Raw genomic sequence first — 18,707 nt, 5'->3', positions numbered from 1 at the left:
AACGTGATTACAATCAGTAGATAAGTGAAAAGAACATCAGCTGCAGAAAATTATGGTTCGCATAATCTGGTAGATATTATTAGCTAAATAGTTCACTACATACCATCTACTTTACTATACATATGACAGGCATTTCTTAGTTTAGACAAAACAAATTAATAACATCGGTGCCATGAAGAAACTGAAGTTATTATTGATGTCGAGTTTGATGTTCTAAGCTAAAAACGACAGAAGAGCTAATGTTCCCTCTTTTGAGTTTTAATTGTGTCCACCTAGGTGACATGCTTTTGTGCGTTAGTATTTTTTCTCATCCCTACACATTTCACGTAGTCTACCATACTCCGGACTTGAAAGTTCCACACTTGATCTGGGCGAACCTAAAAAGCCAAACACAGCCATTGGCAACTATAGACCGCGAGTGGCCATATTAAATGAAAATTATCTAAGAGTAGATTTGCAGAAGATAATTGACTAATTCAATGGTTGCAACTGTTGTTTCTAAAGTTTGAATTCACTCCTTCGAAAACAATCGGACAGAATTACCTGAATGCAGGAATTGATCAACAGGATCAGAAATTGTAATTCGAGCCCACCGACTTCACGATGTGTCCTTAAAACGAATTTGCTGCCTTCAATGGTGCTAAAGGCGTCCAGCAATCGTTTCCCAGGATAGAACGAATTTTTCGTCTCCTACGGAAGCAGCACTGCAGTCTGTAGGAGTTCCAACGAACTCAACGAAGTGTTTTTGATTTCGAGACAATATCAGAACGAGAGAGAGGGAAATGAGATTCAAAGCACAGAAAGTTTGCAATGAAAATGGTGTAAATTTTCTGGTAGAAAGGCTGGCTATTTATAGACTTGTTCGTGGCCATTCGAACAGTCATCACCTTTCAGACAAGCCTCAAAAATCCGAACAGACATACTGTTCTTAAAAGTCGTGTCTGTTAAGTCGGTTAACAGTCGGCTAACAGTCGACTGTTTGGTCGGTAAACAGTCGAAACAGTCGACTGTTACAAGGAAATAAAACACCCGGAATAAGCCAAAATTTAAATAAATTTTGTACCCAAGAATTTGATTATTTACAATTTGGCCCAAAATTTTAAATAAATTTTGTCCAAAAAGTTAATATAGTGTAAAGGTCGACCCGGACCCGCACCGAATCGGACTCAGACTCGGGCTCGTGCCGAGCCGGTCGGACGGACGGCGCGCGCGTGTGGGTTTATGACCGAACCCAATGGGATATAGGTCTTCCCCCTTCCAAAGACTATTGGTACCCCTTGGGGCCCAAACCCAATTCCAAACTTCCACCTTATAAACCACACCAAAGTTTCCTAACTTTCCTATGTGGGATAAGTGTTTGACAAATCAAATTCTTCCATAATCCTTAGTTTATGTGGGTTACTTTAACGCTTAATATTTCATTCAATTTTAAATGGTTTTCGATAAATAAATATATCACGTTAATCATCTCGCGGAGTAGAACGTGAATATGCTAGGTCCCGTATTATTTAAAAGGTGGGTCCCACTGAAATTTGGGCTCAAAGTTGACCCATTAAACCATTTTTTCCAACAGTGAGTACTTTAAAATGATATTAAAAATATAATATTTCAATTTCGCCTGAAAACGAAGACAAAAATAAAAAAAAATAAAAAAATTGAAAAAAGTAGAGGGTCAAGTGACACTAGGGGACCCCCTTGGGTCCGCCCTTGATTGTGCTACTGTATCTGCATTTGAGAGAACAGTTGGAATGCTTGTTAAAAATTGAATTTCGACAGTCCACTATGGAATTTAATAAAACCCACTTTTCCCACGTACCTTATTGTGACAACTTCTGAATTGAGTCTGGTGCTGTTAATTATCTCATGGTTATCTGTTAGATTTATATATAAATTTCAATTTGAATCTCATCAATTGTTCATTTTTCTATGCTCAAGTGTAGAATTCGAAAAAATAGAACGGTTAAAATTTGTGAAGTTCATATCAAATTGTACAAAATTCAGAAAGGTAGATAGCCATTTTAGAACATATTCAATGACAACGCAAGGCTTTGTCGTTGAAGGTACTACACATTTAGCTACGAAATACAGACACTATGACATTTTGATGGGGAAAGCCGTGAGAGGCACTGCCTTCTGTAGTGAAAGCCCAAACTTCTCACTTATGTCAACTTCTTCGGGTTTCATTCCGTTTTCGAGTTTCCAGTCGAAGCTATGAATCAAAGTTGCTACCATGAGATGCACCATTCTGTGAGCCAAAGGTAATCCTGGACAAATCCTCCTTCCAGAGCCAAACGGAATGAGCTCGAAATCTTGGCCTCTGAAGTCTATTTCACGGTCCAAGAATCGTTCAGGCTCAAATAAGTCCGGATTTAACCAAAGGCTTGAATCTCTACCAGTTGCCCATACGTTAACAAGTATTTGTGCATCTTTAGGGATTGTATAGCCATTGATTTCTGTATCAACTTCTGCCTTGCGGGGTACTAAAAAGGGGGCAGGAGGATGATACCTAAAGGTTTCTTTGACCACTGATTGCAAATATGGGAGTCTTGGGATGTCCGATTCTTCTACTTCTTTGTTTCGTCCAACGATGGTCCAAAGCTCATTTCTAGCTTTAGACATTTTCTCAGGATTGCGTATTAATTCAGTCATTATCCATTCCACAGTGCTCGCAGTAGTGTCTGTTCCTCCAATGAATAAATCCTAGTATTTGCAAGAAATTAGTGATCAATAATGGCTAACCATTCAATAAGAGTTCACTATTCTTTTCCGTAGACCTTTACCATTTTGAAAAACAGAAGAGGTTGACTATAAGTTCTTTTTACTCACCAAAAGTAAATGTTTCAGAACATCAAAGGTTAATTCGGAATCGTTTGTTTGGCTGTAATTCAGGATGGCTTCAAGTAAATCGTTTCTCGCCGGATGATCTGGTGACTCGTTTCTCAACTTCAGCCGTTGATTGATCAAATCATCAAATATTACAAATACTTTGCTAATGTAACTCTTGCATTCGCGCAGAATACCTTGTGGATCAATGAATTTGAGAACTGGGAAGAAGTCTGCAAGATTAGGAACCGCTCCAACTTCCATCAAACCCCGTACAAGTTCTTTCGTTTCTTGAGAAGAACTGGAATTAAACTGAGCAAAATCAACTGAGAAAAGAGTGGCTGACATGAGATTAAGCGAAGTGATAAACGCGGCACCACCAATATCAACTACTTGATCACTAATGCAGCAGTCATGCACATAGTTGCACAGTTTCTTCAATTTTTCTTGCCGAAGACCCTGACTTGCATCAAGCCTATGTGACGAAAACATTTGCTCTTTACAAATTTTACGAAGATTTCGCCACTGGCTACCCACAGGCAACCAGACCAGAGACTTCTTGAAATGATCATATGCTGCTGCTGCGGCTGGACTTGTTCGAGAAGAAAGGACTTGGTCATGTTTTTGTAGTACTTGTTTGGCAATATCTGGTGACGAGACGACGATTGTATTTCTGCTCCCCAGCTTTAGATACATGAGAGGACCATAAATTTTGGAGAGTTTGGTTAGCGATTGGTGGGGATTTTTGCCAAGTTGTAGAATGTTACTGATTATCGGAAAAGGGTAAGGCCCCGGGGGTAACTTGCCTGATCTCCGGAGCCTTAGATTTGATCTCAAGAAATGCCACACTACAAAAGATAATACTACAAGGAAAGATGTTAGAAAATCCATTGATTTTTTCTTTGCTCCTCTTCGTATGAGACTCCTATGAATTTTATAGCTGCAAATTATGTTCCATGTTTTTAGTATTTGTCAAAATCATTGCCGTTTAGTCTCCTGGAAGACAAATACTTAAGCCAAAAATTTCGTCTGATGCAATTGATTTTTGATTTTTGATTTTGACATGGCTCTTATAACCTGGCGGATTTATCCCCAACAGACACAACTGCCGAAAAGTTGTGTCCAAAAGACACAAACTGTTTGGACAGTCAACCGCCACTTTGGAAAGTCAACCGTCACTTGGACAGTCAACCGCCACTTTGGACAGTCAACCGTCATTTGGACAGTCAACCGCTAACTTCTAGAAGCTCCGTACCACGTGTCACACACAGAAATTTCAGGGAAGAAAAAATTAATAACATAAAATATATTATTATTGTAATAATAAAATAATAATATAATTAAATGTTATTTTACCAAAAAATATATATATTGGCTTGGCCGAAGCCCAAGACCCACGACCCGTGACCATGCCGTGCCGAGCCGAGCCGGCCGGTCGGACGGACGGCGGCGGCGGCGCGCGCGTGGGTTTATGACCAAACCCAATGGGATATAAGTCTTCCCCCTTCCAAAGACTATTGGTACCCCTTGGGGCCCAAACCCAATTCCAAACTTCCATCTTATAAACCACACCAAAGTTTCCTAACTTTCCTATGTGGGATAAGTGTTTGACAAATCAAATTCTTCCATAATCCTTAGTTTATGTGGGTTACTTTAACGCTTAATATTTCATTCAATTTTAAATGGTTTTCGATAAATAAATATATCACGTTAATCATCTCGCGGAGTAGAACGTGAATATGCTAGGTCCCGTATTATTTAAAAGGTGGGTCCCACTGAAATTTGGGCTCAAAGTTGACCCATTAAACCATTTTTTCCAACAGCAACATCTATTCTACACTAGTTTACACACTTGGAGTCTTTTAAGAGGAAGAAAAGACCCTTCCTCTACTGTCGGCCTCAGAATGTATTTGTGGCCATTCCATTCGAATAAGAAAAAAATATCTCAACAGTAATAATTTAATAGTACTTTAGGACTTGTTTTTGAGCCCCATTAAATCGAAAAAAAAAGTATTTGGAATAGTAGATTAATGGAGAATATGAGATTAAAAAATAAGGTAAAATTTTGAATTTGCGTGTAATATTATTTTATTGAAAAATGTGTGGTTAAAAAAAAAAGAGAGAGAATAACGTATTTTTAAAAAAAATGGGAATCAAACACACACTAAATCTACAAACAAGTATATGTCATTTCCTTTTCAATATACAAAGTTCTTTCATGGGTTACACTTGTACTTAAGGCTGTGCAATACGCTTTTCACACGTTCTCTTGATCTTCGAAAATGACGTCAACAGATGTTGGGCCCACTCACGTCCACGCGGGTTAATTTTGGTGTGTTTGGACCATTGATTTGATTAGACGGTATAATGGACGCAGGAGATGCTCACTCGACGCGAGACTAAGCAGTTCAAAGACCGACGAAGTGACTAGAAAGCTTTCACACGGACAGTGATAATCTTACCCAAACATTATTACAACTTTTGGAAGTAAATGATAAAAGAGAGCAAGATGGGAATACAATCCAATGGCAAGAGACGTATGGAGTTGTATTTATTTTCCTCTCCAAAATATGCAAAAAATTTATTTACCCGTTACTTATTCTTCTTCCCGGGTTCTCTCTCTTTCTTATATATGTGTGTGTGTTTTTTTTTTTTTTTTTTGCTTCTCATCTGCTTCTCATCTCTTTTCTTTTTTGCTCTTCTCCCCTCCCCTCTTCAATGAGAGGTTATATATAGAGTTTGGGGAAGACGTGGTAGCCGTTGGATCTAAACCACATGCCCCTACCCTCTTCTTTTATACATCACATCTTTCTTACACATGCATTTATTATATAGACAAAACAGCCGACTGCCCTATGCTTCTAACCTGATACTTCTGACATAAGATAAAGTAGATATCTAATCAATCTTTCACAAAGATATTCATTAGGTTAGCCAAAGTGGTATCCTCTTTGCCTCTTCGGACTTCGGCACAAACCATTCGTTGGGGCTTTGGTACCCATCTGGTTAATGGTACCTCGGCTAGAACAAGGACTTCAGCTTAATCTTTTAGAACTTTGGCTGGTTATGAATGTGAGGACTTCAGCATAGACCCTCCGTTAGGGCTTCGGTAACTATTCGGTTAAATGGTACCTCGGCTAGAACAAGGACTTCAGCTTCTAAAGTCAACTTGTAATCTTATTGCTTCGTCTCCTCATATATTTTGGGCTGACCCTTCCGATGACGTTAGTGAATTTTCCACGTGGTGCTTTTTGATGGCTAACTTAAAACAGGGAGTAACATGTTCTTCATTTAACATTGGTTTAATGTGTTATGTTGACCTCAATTTTTGTTTGTCCACACCTTCAATAGATCCCAAGGCCTCGGGCGTTCACGTAAGCCAAATTCATTAGGAGAAATTGTTAGCTACACTTGGTTTCTTCGACGGTGGTAGATTTTACCACAAGTACTCCAACAGTCAAATTAGTTCAAGTAACAAGCACTTGAGTGTGAGGGATACTTTAGACATGAGCCTCCTACATAAAAAAGGGTTCGACTTTGGAAAAATAGAAATAGTAATGAGAGTAAAGTTATAGTTTGAGAGTCTAAACTTGAATTATTTTTGGAGTGACGCATTGTGTAAGCTTTTATACTAGAAGAGAATAGATACTGATAGTAGGATGAAAGTATACGTGGCCTCATCCATGCGACCGAGGCTTCTTGTTAAAGTCATCAATCAATCACTAGCATATAGTGTAATACTATTTTGTCGTCCAAAAGTCTGACACAAGATTTAGACTCGACCTATTTGGTTGAATAGAACGATAATAACAGTGAATTATCATATTAATCACTTACTAAGGATAGCTTAAGATGGGTGCTTGGGTGAACTTTGTTGATAAAGATAAAAAAAAAATTTCAAATTCCCTTTTCTTTAATATAATTAGGCTCTGTTTGATTGCAAAAATGGAATTGAATTGCCTAGAAATTATTTTCCTGGGAATTGTAAATTATTGTATTTAATTGGTATAATTTTTCAAGTGAAAAATGTTGAAATAAAAGTATTTTTTTGTGTTAGTTTGACTTTATTTTACATGAAAATTGTCAATTAAAGTGATAGGATTTGTTGGTATTGGAGATGAAATTTGTTTTCATTGCCAAAACCCAAAAATTAAAAAAAAAAAAAAAAACTTAAAAGAATTCAAGAAAATCATCTTCTTTTTTGGTATTTTAGGGAAAATTTTCACCTATCAAACATACCCTAATTTCTATAGTTATTAAAATTGGATTGTGACTCGAATTTTTGTTGAGTATTTGATAGAAAATACTGTTGGAGGACTATTGAGAATTAGTAGTAGACTTGAAAATGTCTTGAAGGAGTTCAAAATAGATTAGAGAGGTTTTACTTGAGATGATCACTCATTGATAGGCTCCGCGAGGTTGCCACTTGAGTGTCTGGGTAAGATTCTAATTCTATTTTTTGACAATTTTATTTTTATTTCATACCAAATATTCCATTGTTGGCTTTACCCATTACATTAGGACATAACCTTATATTAAAACTCTTCATTGTATTAAATATCTTAGTATGTCAGGGACTATTGTCTTATAAATATATGGTGTATTATACATATTTAATATATCAGATTAATAGAGAGATCATGAGAGAGCCTTGTGATATTCAATATAACATAATGTAATTCCTTACTTTTGACACAGTGAATTCTTCGCCTTTGCATGTGGTTTTTCCCGTATTGTGTTTTCAAGTAAATTTTGTGTTCTTGTGATTGTTATTTCATATTTTTCATTATCTCATATTTAATATTCATAATAATTAACTCAATTTCTAACGAATCGGACCCAATTATGTAATTAGACCAATTTACAAATGAAGTGCTCAAAAATTTGTACAACTTGCGTGGGTACTACGGCAACACTGCACATGCTAAAGTTTGGACAACCGTGCTTGGCTACTAGGGCCCATGTAGCCCTGGTTCGCCACTTGGGGCCCCTGTTGGCCCTTGGGGGGGTTTAGAGAGCTGCTAACAGACCACTGTCAGACCCTCACACTTGTGGGCCTCGAAGTATTTTATTTATTTATTTTCTTTATGTGGGACCGACCCCGACAGTAAGGGGTCGGTAAGACCCATGTGAATCTTAGCTCTGTACACAAAGCTTAATACGAGTTTTTATCCGAGTTTGGATGTAGGCTCGTTTTGATGCGATTATTGATCAGGGGAGTCAAATTGGTTAACTTTTCATGGGAACTCAAATTCCAAAAGTTGAGCGAGATTCTTTTGCAAATTCATGACATCCACAAATAAATGGATTGAATGCAAAGGGCTTGTCTAGTGCGGTTTACTTGGTTGGCGTGGTTTGTCGACTATTGCATTAATCTGAGAGTTTACCCAATGTGCATCCGAAGGGTAGCAGCTGTGGGTTCCCCCGTCATTAAAAAAAAAAAATCACAGTCACTATCAATGCAGATCATTAGTCCGTAAATGTAAACATTGTCTCAACGATTTGTCACTATCACTTGCTGTACATATGATGTCTTTAGCACTTTGTGCTATATAAAGTAATCTTGTCACTATCACTTGCTGTACATATGATGTCTTTAGCACTTTGTGCTATATAAAGTAATATAAACTCCATGTTAAGACATCTTCAAAACTACTTCTTTTTGTTTACTAATATCAGGAATCCCACAATGGAAAAGTCAGGTGATCAACAACAATCTTTGAACGGCCAAATGAAGATAGAGTCTGTCGAAAGGCGAAATGCTAATTACAAGCCAAACATCTGGAATTACGGTCTCCTACAGTCTCTAACAAACAAATATGATGTGAGATTTCCTGTCCCCCCCTTTTTTTTTCCTTCCCTTTTAAGTTAGCCACTCAAATAAATTTAGTGCAGACTTTGTAGTAGGCACCCAATTATATGTTGAATAAATAATGTTATAATTACAGATTTTTTCTACAGAATTGGTACAGAAGGGCAATTGTCTTAAAGATAGTTGTCTTCTTGTAATTGACTGTTGTCAAAACGATTTTTAGCAACAGCAATTGTTAGAAAAAATTCGTATTTGCAGATTGATTCACGTTGAATATCGTTTTACATTTAAGTGATGAGGAATAGACCTAGATTTTATGGGGGTGTTTGCTTTGATGTTTTCAAAAGTTTATAAACTATTCAAAACTTGTTTGATTTGATAGTTTTGAAAATTTTATTTTGAAAACAAGATTAAATTTACATTATAAAACTCAAAATATATTTTTGAGGTTTTAATTATTTTCAGTGATCACTAAAATCATGAGAAATAATAATATCTAATTCCTCCTGCCAAGTACAAATCAAACCCACCAAAGGCAAAATAAAAAAGAAGAAGAAAAAGAAAAAAAATAATAAAAAATAAAAAAGAAAAAGAAAAATAAAAAAGTCACATTCTTCTCGAAATCCACCCTTTGATGCCACCACAACAACCACCATCCGTTTCCTACCCTTTTCACGTCGCCAACATTACTACAATCACCTTGCGTCGATTTTCTACAATTATCAATGTAGAGCCTCAAAATCGCAACTTCAGTCAAACTTATATTTTAGAATTCAAATGGTAGAACCCAAATTCGGTGCACAAATTAGAAGTTGCATAGATGGAGACTACAATACCCGAAAGGTGGCGATGTTGCGTGAATTGAATTATATCATTCTTGGTTCACATGATTATTTTTATTTTTTTATATTTTGCTAAGTAATTTTTTTATTTTATTTTTGCAAAGAATCTATATATATATAGAAGTTTTTCTATTTTACTAAATAATAAAAATTTCATTAAATAAAATTGCGTATAACAACTTCTAAAAATTCGAAACAAACGTGTTTTCCAATTTTCTATTTTAAATAAAATTAAAATGATAAATAAATGCATTTTCTACAATCTTAAAACACCTCCCAAAAAAAAAAAAGGAAAAGAAAACTGAAAATGAATTAAAAACTCAAAAATGAAACACAAACAGAACGAGGCTTAGAAACCAAAATCGAGAACTGATTGGGTCTCAGATGGTCTTGATTCTTGAATTGGAACCTTGGATATCTGACTCTAAAATTAGATTTATTATTTTTTATTATTTTTTATTTTTTATGATCTATTTACCTTGATCCAGTGACCTGATTCAAAAAGTAAAGTTTATAAGACTCTAGTTGTAAGTATTCTAATTAATTAGATTCATTCATTTAAATAATTGAATTATATCACTCTTGTTTATAGTCATTTTTTATCACACTTTACGTAATATTCAACTCACAAATCTTTCTTGGAGTGCTGTACTCATAGGTATAGCCGAAATTGGATACTATTATGCTAGATATTGAATCTTATTGTGCTAGATATTGAATACTATTTGACGACATATTTGCATTGGATTCAGAAAATGTTGAAATATATATTTGGTAACATATTTTATTTTTTACGATAATAATTTGTCTTGTGAGTTCACAATTTTGAAACAAAAGTCAAGGGTAGAAACCATGTTCGGTTTGGTTTTAGTAATTACGTTGATTCGAAAGGTTTCATTTACGATCCATATACGCGAAGTTTAATGGAAGCATACTAATACTAACACACTTGGATCGATCCACCCGACTCTCATGCCTAGTTTTTGGAGATCTCTGTTTTATAAAGTAGCTCTATAATGCCAGTTGTAATTGATTGTGCTAAGTTTTTGGTCCTCTTTTACAGGACGAGAAATACAGCAGACAAGTGGAAACATTGAAAAGGGAAGTCTCGTGCATATTTGATGAAGTGAATGATCCAGTGGCTAAGTTAGAGCTTATAGATTGCATTAGCAAGTTAGCTCTTTCTCACTATTTTGAAAAAGATATCTATGAAACCCTAACCACGATGGTGAATACGAACAACATTGGTTCTTTCATGGAAGAGAACCTCTATGCCACTGCATTATACTTTAGAATTCTTAGGCAGTATGGCTATGAGATTTCACAAGGTGAAGATTCTCTTCTTTTTCAATTCACTAGTAACTATGACGATGTTTAGATCATAAATAAGATTGTCATTTTTCTAATAGTCTAGCTTAAGTTTTGAGATGACATGGTCCAATATGTTATTTATAGCAAATATAGATCTTGAGTTCGAGTTTCACAGAAAAATAAAAAATAAAAATAAAAAAAATTCTATGGATCAAGCTATTGATAATAAAAAAATAATAATGAACCCAAAGTCATGCCCAGGATGTTTAAGATATGATTCAAAAAACGTGGTAGAATATAATCCTTATACACGCACAAGTTCACCAGCAAACAACACAGGGGTCACGGGGCAAAATAGGAATTTTCAATAATATTTCTAGTTTCTATCATGTTTAATTTTAATTCGTTTTGCATAAAGTAGAAAGCGAATAGTTAAGGAAGAAAACTATTTGCTTGAAAGTGAAATTGGAAGTAGGGTTTTCTAAATGTTCTGATTGGTTACTTTGATAAATAGTTCATTTGCTAATTGTCAAAAAGATAGAAACCTTATTTTCCTCGAATTTTCTGCTTTCTAACTTGGGAATATTCTGTGAAGCTCAGACGTGTTCCATTGTTTCACTGATGATGTGGGAGAATTCAAGACAAGTTTACATTTGGATGCCAAACCAATTCTTCAACTTTTGGAAGCCTCTTATCTTGGCACGGAAAGTGAATGTTTGTTGGACACAGCACAAGTTTTTGCCACAGAAAATTTGAGTGCAAATCATGAAATATTTTCACTGGATTGTCCATTGCATTTGAGTGTCGGATGGTTTAATGTCAAGAAACATATCCACGTTCTGGAAAAAGAGAACAAGACTAGGTCTATGTTGCTTCAGCTGGGTAGACTTAACTTCAACATGGCTCAAGCCCAGCAACAGAAGGTTCTCAAGGAGATTTTAAGGTAAAATCTTTAGTCTATTTTGTGTCAAACAAATTGTGGTTACATAAGTTATCCTTTTCCCCGAAACATGAACCATAGTAAGTAAGAAAAACTAGCTGTGTCCCATGCATGTTATAGATTCAGTCGTGATCTCAATTAATTGAAATGGATTTATAATGATGTCTCACCTCAACGTAAGAGTTCAGTCCACTTCACTTTGAAGAAGAATAAGAAAGTTACTCTTGTGATCCAATGCCTTTTTGTCTGTCTTATGCTAAATAACCCCCTAAAAACCTTTATAGATCGTATGAAGATTAGGAGGCCTAATACAAATAATAGGTGGATTAGCCGTGGAGGGATAAGTGTATAACATGTTTGTTTTGGTGTAGCAGTTGTATTTTGATTCACCCTCTTTTTTCCATGGTTTAATAATTGGATATTATATCCATTACATATGGTGGGAGTTGCCGATATATTGGGTCATTTCATGCAATATATTAGGCAACGAGGAAAATCAATTCTAGCATCAAAAGGCAGCAGGACACCTCTTTTGATGAATAAATGGAAATATTGTCTTGTAACATTTTTTAGGCAAATGCCATTTTGGACTCTACTCAGCCCACATGCAATACTTCAAGTTCAATGCACAAATAAACAAAATTTACCCCTTTGTAATTTTTTTCAGATGGTGGAGAGATCTTGACCTTTTAGAAACATTAATCTTTACAAGAGATAGAGCAGTTGAAAGTTTTTTGTGGGCAGTGGGAATTGTTTCCGAACCTCAGCATGAAAGCCTTCGGAAATGGCTGACTATAGTACTCGTATTCATCATGATAATTGATGGTGTCTATGACATTTATGGTTCGATAGAAGAATTGGAGTGTTTTACTCGTGATGTTAATAGGTACTGCTGTTTTAGATTAAAGCCTAATTCCTACTGCTATGAACAAAATTAAGCCAAAAAGAGCGTAACACACATATTTATAGTGATTCAAAACCTCATTTCAGGTGGAATCACACAGAAATTCAGCAGCTGCCAGAAGCCATAAGGAGATGCTTCTTTGCACTGTATGATACAACCAATGATATGGATCTGCAAATTCGACACGAGAAGGGCTGGAATTCAGTGTTATCATATTTAAAGAAAGGGGTACGAAGCTATTTATTATTCTTATAATATTGTATCATTATATGTCTGTAGTACTATTCATTGTCATTTGATTAACATAATTGCCTGATTAGATTTACGTTTGTCATCAGTGGGCAGATTTCTGTCAAGCATTGCATGTGGAAGCAAAGTGGTACCACACAGGTCATACCCCACGTCTGTGGGAGTATCTTGATAATGGTTGGATATCATCATCTGGGCCTCTGCTTTCTCTTGTTGTACTCTTTGGTGTAGGTGAAGATATAACCAAAACCATTGAAATCCTCGAGAACAATCAAGAAATTATCTACCACTCCTCGTTGATAATACGTCTCTGCAACGATCAAGCAACTTCAGCTGTAATCATTCTTTCAACTTGACCGGAAAAGTAATTTTATTGTTGAAAAATACGATTATTTTGTTAAAATTGGTGTTTTAAATTTTTATAATAGGCCGAACTGGAGAGAGGTGATGCACCTTCATCAATCCAATGTTACATGAGAGAAGCAAATGTTACAGAAGAAGAAGCTCGGGACCGTATCAGAAACATCATTACCAATTCATGGAAGAAGATCAATGGCTTATGCATAAATGGTTTTCCTAATTTGCTGCAAACAAATGTTAAGTACATTATAAATATAGCGCGAGTCGCTAATTACATTTATCAGAATGGAGACGGAGTCAGTGTTCAAGATGGAGACACAAGAGATCAAGTCTTGTCTTGTTTAATAGAGCCTTTTTCTCTAATTTGAGTTGGTGAAACTGTGAAAACACTGAATAAGTGCTAGAGTTGAGAAATCATATATAAAAATAATAATATAAAACATTAGTGGACGGAATTTGGCAAGCCAAAGTGCTTACCAAAAAAATTTAGTTTCGTCACTAACGAGCACAAGTCCAAGAACTGCGATATTATTATCTTGAATTGCTTCTTTTCTTGTTAAAGACTTGCATCTACTTTACTAATTTATGTGTTGAAGTCAATATCTCGACTTTCGTCATACATTAATTTCCGTCTTTTTTATTATTATTATTATTATTATTATTATTATTATTATTTGTAATGTTTGAGTTCCATCCTGGTATGAAAATGCATTTTCCAGTCAAATTTGACCACATAACTAATGTGCAATATTTTAAGCAATCAAACACGGGCTAAATATTATTGAGCAAACATGTATGCTACATAGACGGTAATATTTCAATATAATGTTTAATACAATGTCTAATATGTTCAATGGCAGATCTATTGTGGGAGTAGTGGGGATCCTTTATGCATTTATGTATTTATTGCATATGTGTTTAACCATGTGTTTAATTAATTTGGTCTTAATCTGTTGTTCTAGGTGAACTTGTTTTTTCAAGATCTGTATATGTTATTCTATATTATATCGTCATTGCATTTTAATTGTTCTTGAATGATTACAGTTAATATCTATTTCTACTTGGGTGTTCTTGACCTTTGCCATGGTGAGTACATGGAGCATGTATGATATGTGCTTCAGGTTGGAAATACGAGGTAAGGTCTATGATCCCAATTTCATTAGTTACCTTGATTATGCAATATACAAACAGTGTATTTTAATTGCTTGCAGGTTTATTGGGCATTAAGGTGGAGATTTGTTGAATTTTGATACCTAATAAATTTTGGGTAATGATGTTAAATGGTTTGGATTATACTTCATAGGACTTGGCCGATGAGTGAAATATCTATCAACACAATCAATCAATTGGCTCAACCCGAAAAACAATTAGAGGGTCCTTGGAAGCAACTTAATTTAGTTAATGTTGCTCACGACCCATTTACTTCTTGAATGACTAGCTTTTATGTTTCGGCCCCTTTACGGCTCGTTGGTCTATGAGCCCATTATATTAGCCCACTATTATTACACTCTAAAACTATATATTGGCCTCATTGTGAAGGAAGCTGTGTGTGTGTGTTATTGTATTTTTACCTTCTCCCTTTTGAGAATAAGAAAAGCCCCCGTTCTCTGTAATTGAGTCCTTCTTCGATTTCTCTTCTTCTCTTGGCCTTTGTGACTGCCTTTGTGTCGTTGGCAATAGAAAGCAACTGGAGTTTGGGTGTTTGTTCTTTGTTTGGTTCGAATAGTGATGGTGGTTTTTGTGAGGTTTTGGTTGATTTGGAGTTAACTGAGCTTGGAGCGACCTAGTGGTAGTCAAGTTATCTCCTACATCTTTCAATATAAGTTTGTGGGATTTGTCTACAAGGTTGTAGTTGAGCACTAGCATTAAAGGAATGTTTGTATATCATACTGAAAAATATAGTGAAATATTCAACTATGTATTTTGTAATTTGTGATCAAATTTACCAAGACAAAACTTCACGCTTGTTTTCCCCTCTTTTGAACTCGAGCTTCGTGCTTTTTCTAACAAATTATTCATTTCATCAAATTTATTGTTATAAAACTCGAGGTAAAGTGGATTGTCTTAAAATTTATAATTGATCATATACGTTTTGGCCACTATAGCATCTAGTATTTGGCTAGAAGAAACACGAAACATGCACAAATTTGTGAGGGGGGAGGGGGGGAATTAACAAGAAGGTATAAACGAGGGACATTTATTCAAATTCAAAGTCACATTCCGTTCATTAGGTTACTCAAAACTCAATTCTCTGGACTGAATTTAGTAAAGAGGAATGCCTCCACCAGAATATTCAACCTCCTGAAATCAAGAAACGCATATAAGTCAATGCAGGCTACAGTAACAAACCTAAACCTATTTAGATCAAGACCATCCAAAATGACCATATATATCACTACAAAAACTGAAATTAGGCCTTCAAGTGTCAACAGAAAAAAGTTGGGACCCAAGTGTAAAAGACACTATACATTGGGGACCTCATCAGTCTGCTTGCATACAAGCCTTCAAGTTGCATATAATTCTAAGAACAAAGCAAAATTAGATCAAGATTGAAAATAGATTCCTCAAAAAAAAGGATTTATGGTACCATAATGGACACTGGTCAGATTAGAACCAAGAATTGTAAATCTTCCTTCAATTGTCTATTCAGCTAGGCTCAAATACGCATTAAGTTCTGTTTGGCCCTAACTTATTGTTTAAAAAAGTAGGGTCAATAATCTTTTAAATTTATTAGTGCTTGCAAAGGATACTAGAATATTTAATAACTAATTTCAATAATTTATGTAACAAAAATAATAGGACAAAAATCGAGAGGTAATATACGTTTTGTTTAAATGTTGAAGTTCATATTCAACATGCCCATCATGTATGTATCATGAGTATTTATTTTATTTTTTATTTTTTGAAATATCAAGAACAATTTATTAAATACACAAAACAATGATGTTATTATAGTAATATTTTTCACCTTTTTTATGTTATTGTCAATCCTTGTGCACAATTTAATTTTTAATTAATCGAATTGGTTTTCAAGAAAAAATGTCAATAATTCATTTCATTTACGTGCACAAGAGCTGTGTAATTTATCATAAATTACTCGATTCTTTGTTAGTATTTTAAGATCTTGGCAAGTTGGACCACGTAAAAAAGCAGAAATATCAGCCGAAGATGAGAGACATGAAGAAGAGAAATTAAAAATGAAAATGAAAAATCATATCCTGATTTAGAAATCTCTTATTGAAGTTATGTATAAATGTCACATTTCATATGAAGAAAAAATTGTTTAATGCCTACAAATTTGATGTCGTGCACAAAATCCCCCTGTTAGATGCATTTTCTTTTCATTCTCGTCTAAATTTTCATGGAAAGTTCCTTAATATCTAAAATCTTATCGCAATTCACTTAAATTTTCTCTTTTTCCTGCAATCCCATTTCTCAATTCCATCAAATTTGTTGTTATAAATATGTCTTCTTCTTCTTTATTATTATTATTATTATTATTATTTTTTTTTTTATTATTTTTTTTGACATAATGAACTAGATTGCATTAAGAGATACCACTCGAAATAATGATCGATAAAAGTAAAGGAATAAATATCCCAATTTTAATTATATTGGGGAAGTAATAGCAAAATGAACAAATTGATGGGCCACCTCATTGCCCAACCGAGATGTGTGGCGAGAAGGACCAATGCCTGCTTTAACTAAAGGGCTCTGCTAGGCAGACAAGGCCAACGTTTGGAATAATTCTTAACTAAAAGTGTGTTTGAGCCCCATTTTTGGGGAAAGAATGCATTTTTAATAGTAGATTGATGGAGAATGTGCGGTTGAAAATTAAAAAAAAATTGGGTTTGTATGTAATATTATTTTATTAAAGAATATGTAGTTAAACTTGAGTTTTGAAAAAACGAGTTGTTAGAAGAATACGACTCTAACAAGGGCACGTATGTCTTGTAAAATTGACAGCATGGTACATGAGAAACGGTATCCAAATTAGGGAAAACTTGCTGCTTGTTAATATTGAAGTGTTATACATTTATTTATAAATAAATAAATAAAAATTAAACTAAAGTTCTCTTGGACTCGTTTAGCTTTTTTCAGAAGCATCATTTATCACGTTAATAGCTGACAAGCAAGTATTTGTCTCCAAGTATACATATCCCATATAAGGTGTTTTTCATTGTATTCTTACGTGGACTATTAATCTTAACTCTTTGTAGACATTATTGAACTTTGTTTTGGCTTTTATTCGAACTATGTTACAAAAAGAAATTTGCCTCTAGCTATTGACTGAGTCTTCTTCGACCAAGATTCAATGTTTTATGAAGTCAGTTTTCATAATTAAGTGATGAACTTCTGAACTCAATTCCTTTACGAGACGCGCTTCGTAAAAAATGTTGGACTTTTTTAATTGACCAGTCTAAGGTAATATATTTTATTAATTGCACAAAATAATATAATACAATGAAAGAAAAACATACATTTTTTAAGATGTGTTGTACAATTCAAAGTTAAAGAACTACACTTCATACATCATAATTACGACTCATCATCATTTAACGAGGTATTTCTTCGATTAATAATCACTTTCAGATTCATCGCTGAAAGAATAAGATCTTGTAAATTTGTATTGCACCCTAAATTTGAAAAGTCCATAACTTCATCGTAGTTTTCATGAATGTACACTTTAGGAAAATTGTCGTTTCCTTGGGTAAAAAGTTGTTGCGTCCACTCTTGAACCACCAAATTACGATTGATGGGTTCTACTTCATTATTAATTTACCCTTCAATTTTGTTTTGTTTCCAATTCTACCTTGCTCTGCACCAACGTTAGACATCATTGCACCACCACGAGACACCACGGGCACCTCTCCTACACCATCTCTTCCCACTTTCACGCTTTTTTTGTTTTTGAGACTTTTCCCATGAAAAAGCCACTTAATCACTATGGACTAAACAAGCGTCCTCGGAATGGCGAAGATGCCGACATTTATATCTATAATAAGGAGTGTTTTCATAAAGAATTTCTTGCCAAAGCCCATCGGTACAGTCTTCGCCCACACCGATTATTATAATCCACTTAAAAATATTCGCTCCACACATTCTCCGTTAAACTCATAGCCTCCCCAGATTACCACGTCCATTTTAATGGATTTTCGAATAGAACTAGCGAGACAATAAAAGGTAGATTTTTTTTAAAAAGAAACATCAGCAATTTAGGAAAACTAATCCAAATCAAAACAATGAATAGATCGACGACAGATCAAAAATGAGCAATCCACTTTTCAATATACTAATGTTCTTTAACCAAAAACTGGGCATAATTTTTCTCTTTATCAAAATTAACTAAAATATATGAATAGCGGTAAGCTCATCAATTAATCCTGCCATATTGTCATCATAGATGGACGCCCTGTTAAACTAATTCATTTTAAATATTAAATTACAAAAAATGTAGATCTGTCC

At 34.7% G+C, this 18,707-nt stretch overlaps 2 protein-coding genes across 2 annotated transcripts; one reads left to right on the top strand and one right to left on the bottom strand.

Annotated features, from left to right (window-relative positions):
• Window positions 1–1,960: 1,960 nt before the first annotated feature.
• Window positions 1,961–3,882, bottom strand: LOC111368537 (ferruginol synthase-like). The gene is made up of 2 exons (XM_022989821.1): window positions 2,827–3,882; window positions 1,961–2,700 (listed from the first exon to the last, which is right to left on the bottom strand). Exons 1-2 carry the CDS (start codon window positions 3,712–3,714, stop codon window positions 2,092–2,094), a joined length of 1,497 nt encoding a protein of 498 aa, XP_022845589.1. The 5' UTR covers window positions 3,715–3,882; the 3' UTR covers window positions 1,961–2,091.
• Window positions 3,883–8,470: 4,588 nt separating this feature from the next.
• LOC111368536 (alpha-farnesene synthase-like) lies at window positions 8,471–13,731 on the top strand. Its single transcript, XM_022989820.1, has 7 exons — window positions 8,471–8,647; window positions 10,541–10,805; window positions 11,389–11,731; window positions 12,396–12,614; window positions 12,719–12,860; window positions 12,971–13,216; window positions 13,310–13,731. Exons 1-7 carry the CDS (start codon window positions 8,513–8,515, stop codon window positions 13,607–13,609), a joined length of 1,650 nt encoding a protein of 549 aa, XP_022845588.1. The 5' UTR covers window positions 8,471–8,512; the 3' UTR covers window positions 13,610–13,731.
• The last annotated feature ends 4,976 nt before the right edge of the window (window positions 13,732–18,707 follow it).

This window comes from Olea europaea, chromosome 19, assembly GCF_002742605.1.
Source record: "Olea europaea var. sylvestris chromosome 19, O_europaea_v1, whole genome shotgun sequence".
NCBI classification, from domain to species: domain Eukaryota; kingdom Viridiplantae; phylum Streptophyta; class Magnoliopsida; order Lamiales; family Oleaceae; genus Olea; species Olea europaea.
The sequence above is the reverse complement of the archived record's forward strand: the minus strand, read 5'-3'. Positions and strand labels throughout refer to the sequence as shown.

Coding starts and splice junctions, on each gene's coding strand:
- LOC111368537 (XM_022989821.1), bottom strand. CDS start 3,714: ATGGATTTTCTAACATCTTTCCTTGTAGTATTATCTTTTGTAGTGTGG. Junction 2,701..2,826: donor TTCTGAAACATTTACTTTTG/GTGAGTAAAAAG, acceptor TGCAAATACTAG/GATTTATTCATTGGAGGAAC.
- LOC111368536 (XM_022989820.1), top strand. CDS start 8,513: ATGGAAAAGTCAGGTGATCAACAACAATCTTTGAACGGCCAAATGAAG. Junction 11,732..12,395: donor GTTCTCAAGGAGATTTTAAG/GTAAAATCTTTA, acceptor AATTTTTTTCAG/ATGGTGGAGAGATCTTGACC. Junction 12,615..12,718: donor TTTACTCGTGATGTTAATAG/GTACTGCTGTTT, acceptor ACCTCATTTCAG/GTGGAATCACACAGAAATTC.